At 41.0% G+C, this 16,448-nt stretch overlaps 1 protein-coding gene across 2 annotated transcripts; it reads right to left on the bottom strand.

The window, feature by feature from the left end:
- Positions 1 to 301: 301 nt before the first annotated feature.
- vps37c (VPS37C subunit of ESCRT-I) lies at positions 302 to 13,152 on the bottom strand. Of its 2 annotated transcripts, XR_004613601.1 has the most exons (6): positions 12,663 to 13,152; positions 12,152 to 12,261; positions 8,943 to 9,114; positions 5,575 to 5,657; positions 1,837 to 4,946; positions 302 to 1,769 (listed from the first exon to the last, which is right to left on the bottom strand). XR_004613601.1 is itself a non-coding variant. In XM_034582730.1 (5 exons), the coding sequence occupies exons 2-5, from the start codon at positions 12,242 to 12,244 to the stop codon at positions 4,230 to 4,232; spliced, it is 1,065 nt and encodes a 354-aa protein (XP_034438621.1). In that variant the 5' UTR covers positions 12,245 to 12,261; positions 12,663 to 13,152; the 3' UTR covers positions 302 to 4,229. The 2 variants fall into 2 exon arrangements, 1 of the variants encoding a protein (XP_034438621.1); XM_034582730.1 differs by having other exon boundaries at positions 302 to 4,946.
- Between the last annotated feature and the right edge of the window lie 3,296 nt (positions 13,153 to 16,448).

The following is a 16,448-nucleotide window of genomic DNA, read 5'->3' as shown; positions in this document are numbered from 1 at the left end:
AGGAGACGAGAACGACTGGAGAAGCCAGCACCATCATGTGTGGAACCACACGACCACCAGGAGGCGCACACAGATCGGCAACTATCTCCACCAGTAGATGTCTGGATGACTGCTGTTTCCAGCGCTACCCTGAGGCTGACCAGTGGCCATTTTGATGACCTGTTGAGCTTTCATTCTCAATGCCGATTGGCATTTGCAACACCGCGTCACGCAAATTTGTGTTCAAATTTAAGTATTTTAACTCCAGGGCACGGTCACATATAACAAAGTATAAGCCCCTGTGAACCCAAACTGCAATTTGCCTTGCCACAGGAAACAAATGTTTATGTTTAATTCGCTGATTGGAATTGAACATTTGTGTACGCGTGCCCAGGCCTTGAAGAGAATCGCATGAATTTTGCCTCTTTGTGTTGCCCATCCCAAGTGATTTGAAATTGTCATCTATTTGGGTCTTGTCATGTAATCTCATTTTGTGAAAGTATAGCATCGCGTTTGGTGTGAACACAACATGCGTTGATCAGCAGGTGGCGGATTGGCCCAAACATCCACCCTTGTGTCACAGCCTTTCTGCTACAACACTGTGAGTGCAGCTAGTTTATCAGTGATCCACAAGGAAATCTAAACATCTGCCACATGAAGGCTTTTATAGTACCATCTTGTTTAGTGATCTGTAGGAAACGTCCACTGTCCTCTTCAAACTAAAGCTTTCATTTTTCACAGCAAACACTCAAGTGAAGCTCTGAATATGAAGAGACATAAAGTGGAGCCATGCGTCATGTTTTTATCAGACATAAATATGGGGACTTACACAGCTCTGACATCTGTTTCACTGGGACATTAAAAGAAATATCTATGAGCACGTTGAGGTTTTGTATCAATTATTATAAACTGATCTGTGGATATGGTCAATAAACTGGAACACAAGCAGACTCTGATTAACTTTAGTGACAGAAAAGACACTTTCATGAGCGTCTCACTGTTCCACCACTGGTGATACTGCAGCTGGGACATCTTAAGTACTCCAGCAGTTTAAAGTTGTTTCTGACAAAAGAATCTAAATTCTCTGGTAAACAATCTTTGACCTACATTGTCCTGATGGAAAAATGTACTTGCTGATAGAAGATGTGTTGCCAATAAGCCAATAACTATTGTGGCAATACTGCCGTTCAATTCTCTTTACCAGCTCATTTTAGCGCTCAGTTCCAGCTCCCTTCAATGATTCCCTTCTTCTGCTTTTGTAGACATAAAAGCACTAGTGTTAATAGAAGTGTTAATAGCAGTACAGTATTTTAGAGGCTGGGGCAAATTTAGATTCAATTCAATCACTTCAACATAAAACTTGTCTTATTCAAACAGAAGGAAAGTGTTATATTCAGAAACTGTTGCAGCAACCAGTGTGTATGGGATAATACAGCTGAGACGAGATGTAAAACATATCAAACATGATTAGTTTGATGGTCATTCAGAAATGTAATAGACTTTAGACAGGTGGTATCTTCTTCTAAAACGTCATTCAATGATCACTCATCCGTTACCTAGATTGCAGTTCCAGGGGATATTATTTGAGTTGATTCAATTGACACAGAACTGAACGCCAACCTTTACATTTTCTCTCCATTAAACTATACAAAACACATGTTTTGTTTGAATTTGTAGAAATAAAACATTTTTCTTCTGATAATCATTGTCAAGCATCAGTTCATGTTCAACAAGCAGGTGTGGGGAGGGGGAGAGTGATGGAGAGGAGGAGAGTGATGGAGAGGAGGAGACTGATGGAGAGGAGGAGACTGATGGAGAGGAGACTGATGGAGAGGAGACTGATGGAGAGGAGGAGACTGATGGAGAGGAGACGAGGACAGACGAAGTGGTGAGGCTGAGGGTGGGGGGGCGGCAGCAGGTATCATTGTCTCAGGTACTCTGTGACTCCCCCTACATATCAATCACACAATCTATATTTCACTAATAACACCTCAAATACACAGAATACTTTTTCATTTTTCTGGCTCTTAGCATTAAATGACACACTGTATCAGTGGGGATTGCACTGTTTAATTCACCTGTCCAATAAACAGTACTGTATATTGGAAAGGTGGACAACCTAATATGTAGCAAACATCTGTCTTCCACAGTATCACATTCTGTAAATGGTACAAACATGTGTCAGAGCTCCCTCTGTGCCTTGTTATTTTTATGGAATTAGCTAAATATATAGAAGATATGGCACCATAGACAGCTGAGGACTGAAAATGAAAAGCTCCCTTCATGTCCAGTTGCCATCTTTATCTGGGTAAAGGAAAGGAGACACACTGTAGAGAAGGCTCCAAATGTTTAACTCGCTGCCGACAGGAAGGAAAGGTTTGTTTAAAAACGCTGTATTTAGGTTTTGAACAAACCTTCCCTTACCTTAAACGGCAACAGTTATTTTTTCAACACTGACAGTGAATTAGCATTATTACTCTGCACAGCTAAGTCTTTCAAAAACCTCTTTTAGCATAATGTGTTTAGTCTTTAGTCTTTCCAACCAAACTCATCAGCCTTGTTTTGAGCAGCAGCAGCATTGAGAGAAAAGGGTCTGATAAAGCATCTATCCACTGCCTGCTCACCAGCACAAGTCACATAGATAGCACTGTGTGATCATGGTTTTTCTCAGAGGCCAGTAGAGCTCAAACAAAGACCTACAAGAGGGGGAACACTGCACACTTGAATGTAGGACTAGCATGCCCTGTGGAAAGCACATGGAGGCTTAGAATGTGTGGTTTAAAATAGACTTGGGGTCATTTCCAAACCTGCTGCTGAGGCTGCTCAGTAGCTCTAGTGTGAGACATTTATAGTAACTGTTAGTATCTCTCCTGCACAACATGAAAACAAGCTGCGCTGACACTCAGCGAGCTGCTGACACTGGAGCCACAGCACTATGTTATTGCCAGTCTGAGCTGTAGGAACAGCAGTATCAAGGCTCACAGTTCAACTGGGAAACACACATTTGCACCACTGACCAACAGCATCCTGTCTGAACAGAGTTTAGCTCTGATTAAACTGAGTTTAATTCAAGGTCCTCTGTCAGAGCATAAACTTCTCTACACAGAGACATGGTACACACACTGTCAGGACACATCAGTCAATGGTACAAATAAATCTTTTCCCCGCTACGATCTGATAGGTCCCTTTACATCTGAGAGGTTTTTTTCTCTCTTTTGTGAGATGATGATGGAAGAAAAAGAACCTACACAACTGTTGTTCTCTCCAGTGGTTCTGCTGTTCTATCCCCTGTGAGCAGTCACTATATCTCCACAGTCTCTCTGGGCCTTCACAGTGATGTTTGAGTTTGCTGCTTTAAACAGCCTCTGTCAACAAAAAAATCAAAGAGACAAAACAAAGCAAAGTCGTCGTCTTTGGTTAAAGAAAATAAAGGGTTACTGATGATTCTTGTGTCAGTGTGAATAATGAAATTCACCTGCCACATTTATGTTTGGAGTAGGTAAGTGTGTGGAAGAGCTGATAAATGAGGCAGCAAAAGCTGAGAAAATGATTCCCTCGAAACCCTGTCCTTAAATTAACCTATATGAGCCATACTGTGTGCCAGCCATTCACTTTCCCATTTTAACTGCTTTGTATGAGCCCTATGGAGGTGAAACTGGGACGCGAGCTTCCCATTGTGAGCTGCTTCTCAGTGCAGACTCTGCGTGAAGCAGACGGTTACTGGACACTGATGTATTGTTACAAAGACCGATTTCTGTCATGCATTTGTCTCAAGGGGGAGTGCACTTGTGTGTTTATAAGGTCTTTCTGATTGCCCGATAGCAACACACACACTTGACATGGAAGAGGAGGATGGGGGGGTGGGTGGAGAGAGGGAGTGTATGAAGGGACAGATACAAGTGTTTTAACATTTGAAGACAACGTAACAACCTGAGACTAGTGTGGGGGAGTGGGGGGGAAGTAAGGTGACAGAGAAAGGGAAGAGGAAAGAGAGAAAGACAGAGATCAACAGACTGATATTCAGAGAAAGAGAGAAATAGTGCAACAAAGATAAGTAAAGCGACACTTCTTGAATCTGGGAGCATGGGAGACAGGAAGGGGGGGGTAGAAAAGGTAAAAAGACAAGAAGGGGACAAGGACTTTGGGTAAGGGGAGAGAGAGCTCAGGGAGGGAGGGAAGAAAATAAGGGGGAGACAGTAAAGAAGGGAAGAATTGAGAAGAAAAATTTAGACACAGGAGCAGTAGTGCTTTCAGGAGTATGGCTGTGGAACTCCATATCCTGGTCTGTAGATGGGTCGCCCCGTTGGTGACTGAGAACTGGAATAGGGGGCCCCTGCAGGGTAGCTGTAGCCACCATAGCTGTAGGAGGCCGGGTAGGGGGCAGGGCCACTCTGGGGGTGGCTTGGGGTGTACTGGCCAAATGCTGAGCCTGGGTGTGGTGCAGGGAAGGAGGGCTGAGTAGGGTAAGGGCAGGTGGCTGATGCCGGAGGCCCAAAAGTGGACCTGGGGCCAGAGAAGCTACCTGGGGGGCCGAAAGGTGAGCCGGAACCTGGGTAAGGAGAGAATTGTGATGGTGGATTGGCTGGGCCAGAGGCTGCTGCCGCTGCTGCAGGGGGGGCATTGGGTGGGGAGACAGGATATGGACTGTAGGGTAGGCCGGGGCAGCACCCTGCAGATGAGGAGGCCGGCTGAGATGCGTTTTGGTAACTGGAGTTCGGCTGCTGCTGATTTGTTGTTGTTGTAGTTGTCGTCTGTTGATTCCACGGTGAGGGCGTGGCAGCAGGATCCTGGCTGATGCCTGCTGATGATGTCATGGTTGTGGGATTGCCCTCGCTCCTCTGCCGCAGGATCTCCTGCAGTTTCTCTATCCGTACTCGTCTTTTGTGAGCGAGGGAGCGCAGGGAGAGGAAACGGTCAAAGAAGGAGTCCAGCGGAAGAGAGCCCTCCAGAAACTCATCAGCTAGAGCCTGCAGAGAGACACATTTACCAAGTAACAGTGATGGTTACTAAACCAGCATCTTAAAGTAACTCCCCTAACCACAAACTGCTCAGATCAACCTCTGACTGTACAATGGTCTAATAGGCAGCTCTTCATTGTGAATAGGTCCTGGTATTGCAGCCCAGTGCAGCTCATATATAAATAATAATAATAAATGAATTACAGTGCTGTAAAAAACAATTTGCTCCCTTTCTGATTCCTTTTAGTTTTGTATATTTGTTTCAGATCAGACTAATTTCAGAATGAAGCAACAATGGACTATTATTTATGAGTGTGTGCAATTTGGTGCAAAACCAAATAAAATCTGGATCTAGTACATTTAAATGTGGTTTCATAAGGGAACTGTTGTGCCTTGGAAGAGGTATGCACTCCACTGGGTGCCCTTCTACTATTCAATAATTTACCTAAAATATTTAGATGTGACAAATAAGCAAAAACAGAACAAATCAGGACTCAATTCAAAGTAATTTTAAAATCATAAAAACAATGACATTAAAAATAATTGCAATACTTAGATGAATTGATTTTTTGGTCTCACTCCTAATGTCTATGCATAACAATTGTGCGTGTACAGTTGTTGACAGTTATGCACTCACCTCTGACTCTTCCTCTGTTTTGCCGCCCTCTGTCTGTAGTCTGGAGAACAACGCCTCTGGAGACACCTGACCCACTATACCATCTGAAGGGGGAGGACACAAGCAAAAGTAAGGAGGAGCGAAAGAGCAAGACAAAAATACATCCCATCAGGATACCGGAGAAACTGGTTCTGTTCACCCGGGTCCGGGTACAGGTTTACTAAATACAGACAATTAGAATCATGAGCCAGTATCATTGGCATCAACAGTTTGCAAAACAATAGGTGCGTTCAAGTTGTACTTGGCAGCTACAGGAGTGGAGTAAAAAAGAAGAACATCGCCCAACTCAAGTCTTTTCACAGCTCAGTAAAATCAGTGTTTCAGGAAAACATACAGGGTGATAGGTTCAGCTATGAAGGAAAAGTCATACATGTTCTATTTGTCAGAGCCACACTGTTAGAGAGAGACCATGTTTATTAATTTATGTTTCTTTGAGAACTGAAGACTTGAGAAAGCTGTCAACAAATAAAAAGAAATCTAACTCCATATTTCTTGTTTGCCGTTTTTGATTTATGCCTCTTCAGTCCTTTAAAAAAATCTTCTCTAATCCTCCCCCTCTAATGCCAAATGATTTCGAAATATATATGTGTATATACTACATATATTGATGCTTGTTGTTCTGGGTTTGTACCCTCATGGTTGAATGCACTTATTGTAAGTCGCTTTGGATAAAAGCGTCAACTAAATGAAATGTAATATACATACATGTACTTTCATAAAAAACCCTAGTCAGAAAAAATGAATGGATGAAAATACAACCTATAAAAGCATGGATTATTTTACAACAACAAACTCCTGGACTAAACAGTCTGAATATCATAGTGTAAAGGGGTAATGTATAAATACAACCTAACTGTCAGAAGAAAATCAAATAGGCTGCATCACATCCAGGGCTGGGCGATAAAACGATAAAGATAATTATCGCGAAATAACTTTTCTTCGATCGAAATATAAGACATGGTCGATACAAATTTGATCGAACTTATTCCATACATGTTTTGACAGACAACACGAACAGCCAATGATATTGAGAATAGCGCCGCACCGAACCAATCATTGGCTGGAATAGAGTTACAGCCACGTCAGGTTAGGTTGACACATACAGGGCAGAGCGTAGGAGTAGCAGCCGGCAGCAGCACACGTGCTAATGTTTGGGCTACAGCAGCCGTGAACATCAGTACGTCGGGAGTGAGATAAGAGAGAAAATGAAAATGATCTGTGATATGATTATATTCAATATCACCTAACCCTGAGTTAAAGAAAAATTCAGACCAGGGCCAAAAAAAATTCATCAGCCAAACCTTGATGACATCCACAGTAAAATGAATCCAACATAGTGCTAGAAATGACTATTAGAAAAAAATCATAATCACTACATCTATAAGAACAGCAAGACAGAATGGGTTTCTGTTCACATGTCTGTGATATCTGATTAACATGGCTTTGCTTTCTAGTGTACTGCTTTTGATTTGCTTAGTTTATTAATGGAACACAAAGGGGCATTTCACAAGGATATGGAGGATATGTTACAGGGAGAAGCTCAGTTACATCATATTTACTTGATTGGGAGAGTCTAACATGACAACTAAAGACTGTTTCGAGAGGATCTACATACAACATGATTTAGTATCTGTCCTCTCTTCTCTCTGCTGCTGCTTCACTGTCTGCTGTTGCCACTGGCAGAGAGGGAGAGGGTCTGGTTTGTCTCAGACATTAGATAAGTTTATAAAGCTGCTTTCAGACATGCACTGAACCCTGGCGAATCTCCTGACATTCTCAGGAAGGGCTTTACGTGAGAACACAACTGTCAAGTAGGAGGCTCTGGACTTTCTCTGCAGTTTCTCCGTCCAGGCCCCGTGTAAAAACTCTGGAGAAATTCCGAAGCGAGAGGCCGGGCTGATGACATGTCTAACGCGAAACGATGGGTGAGATGCAGTAAGGGCAACCGCTCAAAGTAGCTGATGATGCAATGGTAAGATTGGGACAAGCTAGTGATGCAATTATGAAATCCTCCGTAGACCAGACCATCTAATTTCTGCTTGGCTTCGGTAAAGTATTCCAAACTTAAACTGAGTGAGTGAGTGAGTGAGTAAGTGAGTGAGAGAGTGAGAGAGTGAGAGAGAGAGAGAGAGAGAGAGAGAGAGAGAGAGAGAGAGAGAGAGAGAGAGAGAGAGAGAGCGGGACGGCTGATGAAATGTTTTACAATAAATTTGAAAAAGTAGCGATCATTATGTGATGATCGGTGTTGATATTGTGGCGTCATTTCAAACAAATCAACATTTAAATTGTAGCGAATCAGAGACGTCAGCGGAGAGAGAGAGCAATCAGTGGGTGTGTGCACTGTTAGTTTGCCCTCAGGTTCTGGGACTATCATAAATAAGCTACACAATTATTTTAGATAATCAACCGCTCATAGTGATGAATTTGACCCGGGACAAACGTGATCACTAGAAGTTTCCACAGTAGAATTTGGTCAGGAGGAGGCGGAGCGAGATTTGACGGAGCCACCTCACAATTCTCCTTTTCTCTCCATTCTCTTCTTCCGACAATGATTCAATGAAGGAAAAAACCTGTCAATGATCTGAATACCTTCAATTTATTATCTAGGGCAGCAGGGCTCCCTCTGATTGGCCAAATATATTGACATGCAGAACTTGAATGCATTGCAAATGGAACAGAATTTATCGCAGTTCAAGCAGTCTTTTAGTTTTTTACGCAATACATAGATCGCGCATGTTTATTACCGCAATGATGATAGATTTAACATATATATTGTGCAGCCCTAAGTTACACCATGTTTTTAGCCTAAATGTCTGCTGTTATCCTCCTCCTAGTTACTGCTGATCTTGCTGACCTTGAACTTGCGAGCATTGCGAGAACTCGCAATAGCTGCAGTTACTACAGCAGTTACTAGGAGGAGTATAACAGTGCACATTTATGCTCAAAACATGGTTTAAATTATGCAGTTTCGAGTCAAATTTGAATGTCGGGGCTTACGGATACTTGGGTGACACCACAGGAGCAGTATGGACACAGTTTTTCTATTCGTTTAAAGAAGTGGTCACCATTTACTTCAATTGTATTGGATTTGGCTGCAACGCTGTTTACCCCTGAAACTCCAAAGGTGTTTTCTCCCACCCCTCCATCGGCGTTGCGGACCCTTTCACACCTAGATGTGAAATCCGCCCAGAGACAAATTAGCGTGAAAATTAGTGTATGTTCCTTTCAGATCAGGTACAATGTCTGTGTGCTTCTTTCTTTAGAGCCACATGCAGCATTCATGTTTTACATGAAGTCTCTGTTAAACAAATTGTTGTAAGATGTCCCACCTCTCAGGGAGCAGTGCTGTCTGTAGGTGTCTCTGACAGCCTCTAATTGAGAGTATCTCTCCACCAGCCCCTCCTTCTGTGACTCCAGACGAGGCCTCATGTCTAGGTTTTGCTCAGCAAGGCTGCGATTTGATGCCAGCGCCATTTCTCGCTCCAGCTGAATGTTCTGGATCTAAAGTGGAGAGAGATAAAAAGTTAACATTTGAAGCAGTTTGTGTAGAGGGATTATCATTTCATACAGTACAAATATTGTTCTATGGGGTGATGCTGGGTATCAAACCTCAATACTTCTCTCAGTATCACTGGTCAGATGAAACATCTTGCTCACTTATTTGATCAGACAGTTTCTGATTTAAATCTGCATATTTCAAGTTTTGGACAAATAGATTTCCAGGAGATATTAGATATTCAAGAGCTGGCTTTTTTATTCAATACAAGAGGGATGCTTTGTAAAAAAAATAGTTAGAGTATATTATGTGTCATAATGAGTACAGTTCTATCAAAAGTATATTTTTAGTGTCCCATGAATGCTAGTATCAACAAATCTTGAACAATCCCAGTCCTGGTGGGTAGAGAACAAAGTGAGGCCCTTAAGGATTTGAGGGTGGTGATTTCTCATGAGAAATACAATTTAAAAAACTGTAATCCTAATTTATGGTACTCTCTGCTTTGGGTCTCATCTTACACTATTAGCAGGGTTGCAGGGGTACACATGTCTAGGGAGCTTTTAGGCATAGGTTACATAACACTGCTGACTTCAGTTATTGACAGATGTTCTAGAAGGAGTCCAAAGGCTCTGTGACATGTGACACCTGGTGTTCAGAGGGAGTGTCACAGCAGCACTCAGTTGTGAAGGAATCATATGAAGGAGGAGCAGGAGAGGCTGCAGCCATGATGAACTTTAATGATGACTCCCATAAACACTTGGGCATTGTGAAACCATGTTTGCAACCCTACACAATGTAAACCAAAAATGTAAAATTTTATAACTATAACTGTACCCCAAACTTCCAGTGGATCAGCCTCTGTGGTTCGATCCTAATTCTTGGACAAGATACTGAACCCCAAATTGCCTGTGTGACTGTGAAATGACCAACATCTCGCATCACAACAGAGATAATTTCATATACATAAGGATACATATCATTACTCATATATTTTCTCCATATTGTGAAATGTGTCGATGTCTTTGGAGTTGTAACAACAGCTGTTGTCTCCTTCCATCTTCATGATTCTTCTAATGTGTTGTGTCACAGCTAAAAGCCTCTTTCAGTCTGAGTCTGAGCTTTGTTTTGAGCACTCGACTGTTCTCTTGTGGCTCTCACCCATAGACTCTCTCTGTACTGTCTCACACCAGTCTGAAGGATAATTTGTACCGTTTTTTGACTTTTCATACTGAAACCACATCTATGTTACAATGGGGGCTCCTTTTTATTGTCTTGCATGATTAGAGTCCTTATTCCTGTGTCATGTTTGCTCTCTTCAATGTTTGTTTGTGTTGCCTTCTACTGTGTGGAAGAATACAAAGCTAAGTTCAAATAATGAAACTTACTAACTGTAATTATACCTCGACTCAACAGTCAAAATGATGTGCATGCAACATGAGCTTTACTCTTGTGAATGCCCCACCGGCCTGCCACATCCAAACAGCTCGTTGTCCATAATTCCACACCAGGCATTTCAATCAGACAAGTTACAACCTCAAACATATTGCACTTTAACACCTACCATCTAATTACTTAACAAATTATAAACAAAGGGACTGAGTTTATCTAATGACACCATGATGACTCATTGAAAAATGTGATGACTTTGTATTGACTTCAGTATTTCATGAGTAGTTTGGTTCCAACACCAGTAATAAGCAGATACATAGTATGATAATCATTCATTTTGATACTGTGGTATATAGTTAAACCACCACTGCAATCTTAGTATATTGAGCAATGTATGAATTAGTAGTATGTAATAAATAGTGTATCTAGTTTTTAATTATCACTAAACAGTATTTGCTGGGATGAGATTTTAAAGGAAATTTTGTTTTACCTTTTCATACTCTGCGATTGTGATTCCATTGACAATTTTTTTCTGAGCTTGTATTCAATATACATAAATACTATTAAATACTTGTGCCATAACTTTAAGTGTACATAATCAATGTCTGTATTACTTACCTAAATGCACTCCGAGCACTTTAATCATTTAGTATTTATCTACGTTTTCACAGCCGTTATCCTGTTCACCGTCCTTTTACATTCATATACACTTCTCTTACTTTATAATTTAAGTATACTGCACTTATTTTTAACTGTCTGTGGACATTGCACTGATGTCATCGTTATTTTGACATGCTCTTTGTGCCTTAGAATTGCCCTCTGGGGACAAATAAAGGGTTTTGTATTTGAAAGAGTTCCCATTTAAATGTATTCCCTTAACCTACAGTATGTCATCAATGTTGGTGGAGATAGAAACAGAACACTTTGCTGGATATGGTATAAAACCAATATAGGTTTACATCACAGCAGTCAAGTCAGGATTAACAACTTCAATTTCCTCTCTGAGTAATCATGTTTTGCAATTTAAACCTTGGCTGTTTTTTGCTATGGAGAAGCAGATGTAAGAGGTGCAAATGTGGGTGCTGGTGTACACAAAACAATTAGCGAATGAAAACAAAAGATGTCGCCTTGGTTGCCAAATTCTATCAAAACTGACCCAGAATTTAAAAGTGATATGATATAAGCTGCTGACTTCCCATTTTCTCGACAGCATCCAGGAGACTTGCCCATTGATCCAAGCTGTAAGAAGAGCTCCAAATGTGAATCACTTAACATTGTCTGTGGGGAAAATCAATGGGACTTATGGACTGAAATTGCTCCTCACATTTCACAACTCCATTTGTTAAGTAATGTCCATGAGTATGTGGCTGGGTGTTGTACTGTTAGTATTCTTACTGTGAGCTTGGTATATATTATAATATTTGTTGTGATACAAACAAATGGTCAGTTTGGGATTTAGATGTATTAGTATGAGAAATTGGGTGTGCTAGTCATGTGATTTGAGAGGCTCAGCCAACTAAATGCCCTGCAGGGCTTCAGCACTGTAAAACACATAGCTGACTTATCAATGAGAGCTTTCATGTGAGAGCTCAGCCCATCTGAAGGCCAGACTGGAAAATGGGAGTCAAGTGGAAAGTGAAGCATCATTTTTACCTCGTCGGACTCCAGCGCCATAGACTCCACCCTCTCCGGGTTGTCCAGGAGCTCCTGTAGCTCTGATTGGCTCAGGTCCTGGAGCTTCTCCATTTGATTTGCCAGAGTGGCTGTCCGTCACAGAGGAACCAGGAAATAAAAGTTAAAAACAATGTTTGGAAACAGAAAGTGAACAGTCAGAGGCCTAACTACAGAATGTTACTGTCCCTAACCTTAAGTAGATGATTATTAATTATTAATCATTGACTTATCAGGCCATTCATGACAATCTTCAAAACACAGCACCTAGCTGCTCCTTCACAAAGTTCCCACTGTGCTGCTGCTCTCCGACGATTGTGAGCATTTTATACATAAACAAGTAGCAGTACGACGTGTATACAGTTGGCTAATGGCTAGCTAGCATGTTCAAACAATCCTGTGGAGAAACAGTGGGGGTGAGTGACAGCAGGCCACGGAGCAGAACAAGATGTTCGCCGGGAAGAGAAAAGGCTGTAAATTAGCTGACACTTACACGATGCTAGCAAACCAAATCCCGCCTGACACTGCACCGTCGTGACATCCAACAGCGCCTCGGTGTCCACTGACAGCTGACGTGACACGGCCTCAGGATCTTAGACCTGCCCTCACCCGCTCCGCCGGCCCGATAGGCTAGCTAGCTACACGGAGACGTCTCGTGTTCGCCGACGGTTCCGCGTTGAGCGATCCGATGACAACAACAGTCGGAATGATCGCAATGTCAGCCAGGCACTCAGCCGCCGTCAACTTCGAGGGAAGCCCGGCGGTTTGACGATCAAACACGGAGCCCAGGGTGACACCAGTCGGCCCGAACGACCTCAGCCACACGCCTCTGGGTCCCGGTAAATGTTATATCACTGAACACACGAGCCCAGTCGACAAAGGGAGCCTGAAAAGCGCCTAATATTCGCTAAAAATAAGAAAGTTTCACTCCACACTGACAGAAACCGCCGCCATTTTAGGAACCATCCACGCTCCCTGGTTTGTGGGGGTGTTCGATCAAAACAAAAAAAATACAAAACAGCACAAGTTAACTCAAATCATCTGCTGATTTATACATTTTAAATACTTCCTGTTTGTTGGCACATTTACGAGTACTTATTTGATCTGTGGAGGTTTTGTGTCAGCGTGTGCCCCCACACAACAGGGCGATGGTGCCGTCCTGTGTTCAGCTGATATAAGGGAAACCCCTACAGTATGTGACGGTAACGTTCCAGCTGCTGCTCAGTGTTAGTGGTAGAACATCTGTCACCAGCCAAGGCTCCAGGTATAAAGGCTCAATAAACTGTCATCAATCACTCTATGAATAGTTAATACTTTATTTAGCAATGATCAGTTACTACTGCAGACCTGGTAGATTGATGTAGAACACTGTAATGATGATGCTTTAACGAGGATAAATGATTTTACTATGTAATACCTATATCTGCAGACCTGACAACTTGTTATAAAGTATGAATCCCTTAGTGTTTTTCATTGGTTTTTACCCACATTTGTAACTCAATGAATAGAAACTCACAGACATCTTATTACCAACACATTCGTTTTAAGCAGGTGTAAATGCAAATAATCCGTTTTATAGATGGAGTTTGCTGCAGAGCAGAGGTTCTCAATTTTTTCTACAGCCAAGGCCCCCTTACAAGATGGAAAATATCCCGTGGACCCCCTAATGTGTCCCTTGACATAGCCTATATGTTTTTACACTTCTACTTACTCACGTGAAAGAACAACACATGAGAAATATCTTTAAAAGATTTAAGACATGTATTAAATTCTGCTAAAATTTAATAAATAAACCACCAACAGTCTCAGAATGGTGTAGGGTCATATCCAACCTCTTACCAATGGAATACTTGAGATATTGATTTAGAACTAAAATTTGTGTGTTTTATCATATGGGTTCCATACCTGGATCTTGTGGGACCCAGTTTAGCCAATATTCTGGAAGGGACTTCCTAAACCAAGGACTGATGGCGGAATGCTGAGGGGAAGCCTTGTTTTCTGTACGTTTATTCATTTATTATATCTTCGCACTGCTCCTTGTGTTAGGGAGAGGAATGTTCAGATGTTCAGATGTTCAGTGTGCCACAGACCCCCATTTTGAGAACCACTGCTCTAAAAGATCAGTGATGACAGATGTTTGAACCATTAATAAACTTGTTAATGGTAAACATGGCCGTTATAACAAATCGTTATAACTAGAGCCTTGTTAAAGCTTTGTCCTTGCGGTCTGCTTTATCTGTTAGTTTAGGCTTTTATACAGGAAGCTGAAATGATTCTAACTGGACAGCCAGCACTTTCCCGAAAATTCACCCAGTGTATATCTGCTAATATTAAATCCTGGATGTCCCACACTTTCCTTAAATTAAGTGATGATAAGTTTGAGGTCATTGTTTGGTCCACTTAATTCCACCAGCTCTGTTTGTGCCCTGGTGACAATCTTTCTGATCTGTTGAATAATATGAAGTAGGCTGCTAAAAATCTAGGGGTGATATTGGATTCTGACTAACAAGTCTAGAATGCTTAGTTTGTTTCTGTCACATCAAGATTATCTTTAAATTATTTATGAACAACTGCTGATTAACAAAAAGTTGTACATACTTTTATTTCTTCTCACCTTGATAACTGTAAAGCACTTTACTCTGGGATCTGCCAGGGCTCCCTCCACCATCTCTAGCTTCTGTGCAGCTAATCACAAGTAAAAAAAATGCATGACCACATCACCCCTGGTCTTGCTTCCCTACACTGGATCGCTGTTAGATTTTGAATTGATTTGAAAATGTTATTGTTTCTCCTCATGGCCTTAAAAATATCTCTCACATTTATTGATTTTTAGGGACCCTCTCGACCACTGAGATCCACAAAAACACAAATTCATTCAAAGCTACTGATTAAAACAGTTTCATATTGGTTTTCGCCTTTGGTCTCACAAACTGGAATAGAATATGATACTGGAAGAAATCTGGTTTGCTGCCAGGTATTGAATACAAAAGTCACATGAACACACCTGTCAATGAACAAATAGTTTACAATATATAAACTATAATGCAGTGTCAATATTAGCACCCAGTTTTCATTTAGTCATAGAGACAAATATTTTTCTGAACCAGAGATATTTTTCTTTTCTAAACTTGAGCTACAGTGTTTGTTTCCATAGACACATACAGGTTGTTGTGTAAAACTGCATATGTCCGTACTTTCCATTGTTGTTTAGTTTTATTATCTGACAAAAGATGATAAATGTTTATAGTTTAGTTTTTAGTTGTTTTTTGACAAAATAAATTCTACAATGTCACAATCGATATAAAATATCATCATTTTAAAAGATAACAACAGCAGATTGAGCCAAATATAAAGACTTTTACCATTTTGAATTAAAGTGGAAGATTTAGACCCAGGCCTCATAAAGAGCCAAATGATTACAATTCTAGGTAAGATACTGTAAAGAAAAAGTCATATAACACTGAGAGATTCAGCCTCAGTGGCAGGAGCAGCATTCAGGTGTCCTGTGAGAACACTGCTGACAGTATTTGATTCAAAGCGTAGTTTATTGATGACAATGTGAAAGCTTCATTTTCATTGTGACAGTTGAGTGAAAAATTTGATGATAATAGAAAGGGACCCTGAGATAATTAAAAGGTTCAATGTTTGAAGCTTTGATGACAATATTTGCAGAAAGTTGCCAATGATGCATCTGAGGGACGAATGTAAAATGTACATTAAGGATCAATGGTAACTATCAAGTGAAAAGTTCTGTAGATAAAGAGGAGGAAGCAGAGTAGAGGCTGCTCAGTGATTGGCTGCCCAGGCCCTGCCATAGAAACACTAGTAACAATTATGTCCTGTTTTAAATAAGCACAAGTCACAGGATGGAAAATCACCATCAGTCTTCGAGACGGTTTATTTCTTATAAACATCAAACACTAGTGGATTCAGAAATTTATTTTGGATATACAGTGAGGACAAATTTAGAGCAAAACCAGTATATAGTTCACTATACATGTAATCTATTGCAGCCTTCAGACATGCAGGAAATACATGTAATGTTTAGTGGGTTTGCCAAATTGTCCTCCCCCGACTTACATACCGAGGTTAAAAACACGAAGACCACATGATAATTAAGTTGAAAAATACAGAGGTGCACAGATGATCTATATTTTCTCAATGATATTTGATTTGTTATAAAATCATGAAAAACGTATAAAAAATTACAAAACAACAAACGAAAAGGGAATTGTAGAGTATGGGTAATCACAGTTATCAAAAGCCAATACAAGTATCT

The sequence above is a fragment of the Hippoglossus hippoglossus genome, chromosome 1 (assembly GCF_009819705.1).
Source record: "Hippoglossus hippoglossus isolate fHipHip1 chromosome 1, fHipHip1.pri, whole genome shotgun sequence".
In the NCBI taxonomy this organism is placed as follows: Eukaryota; Metazoa; Chordata; class Actinopteri; order Pleuronectiformes; family Pleuronectidae; genus Hippoglossus; species Hippoglossus hippoglossus.
This window is presented reverse-complemented; position numbering and strand designations above follow the sequence as displayed.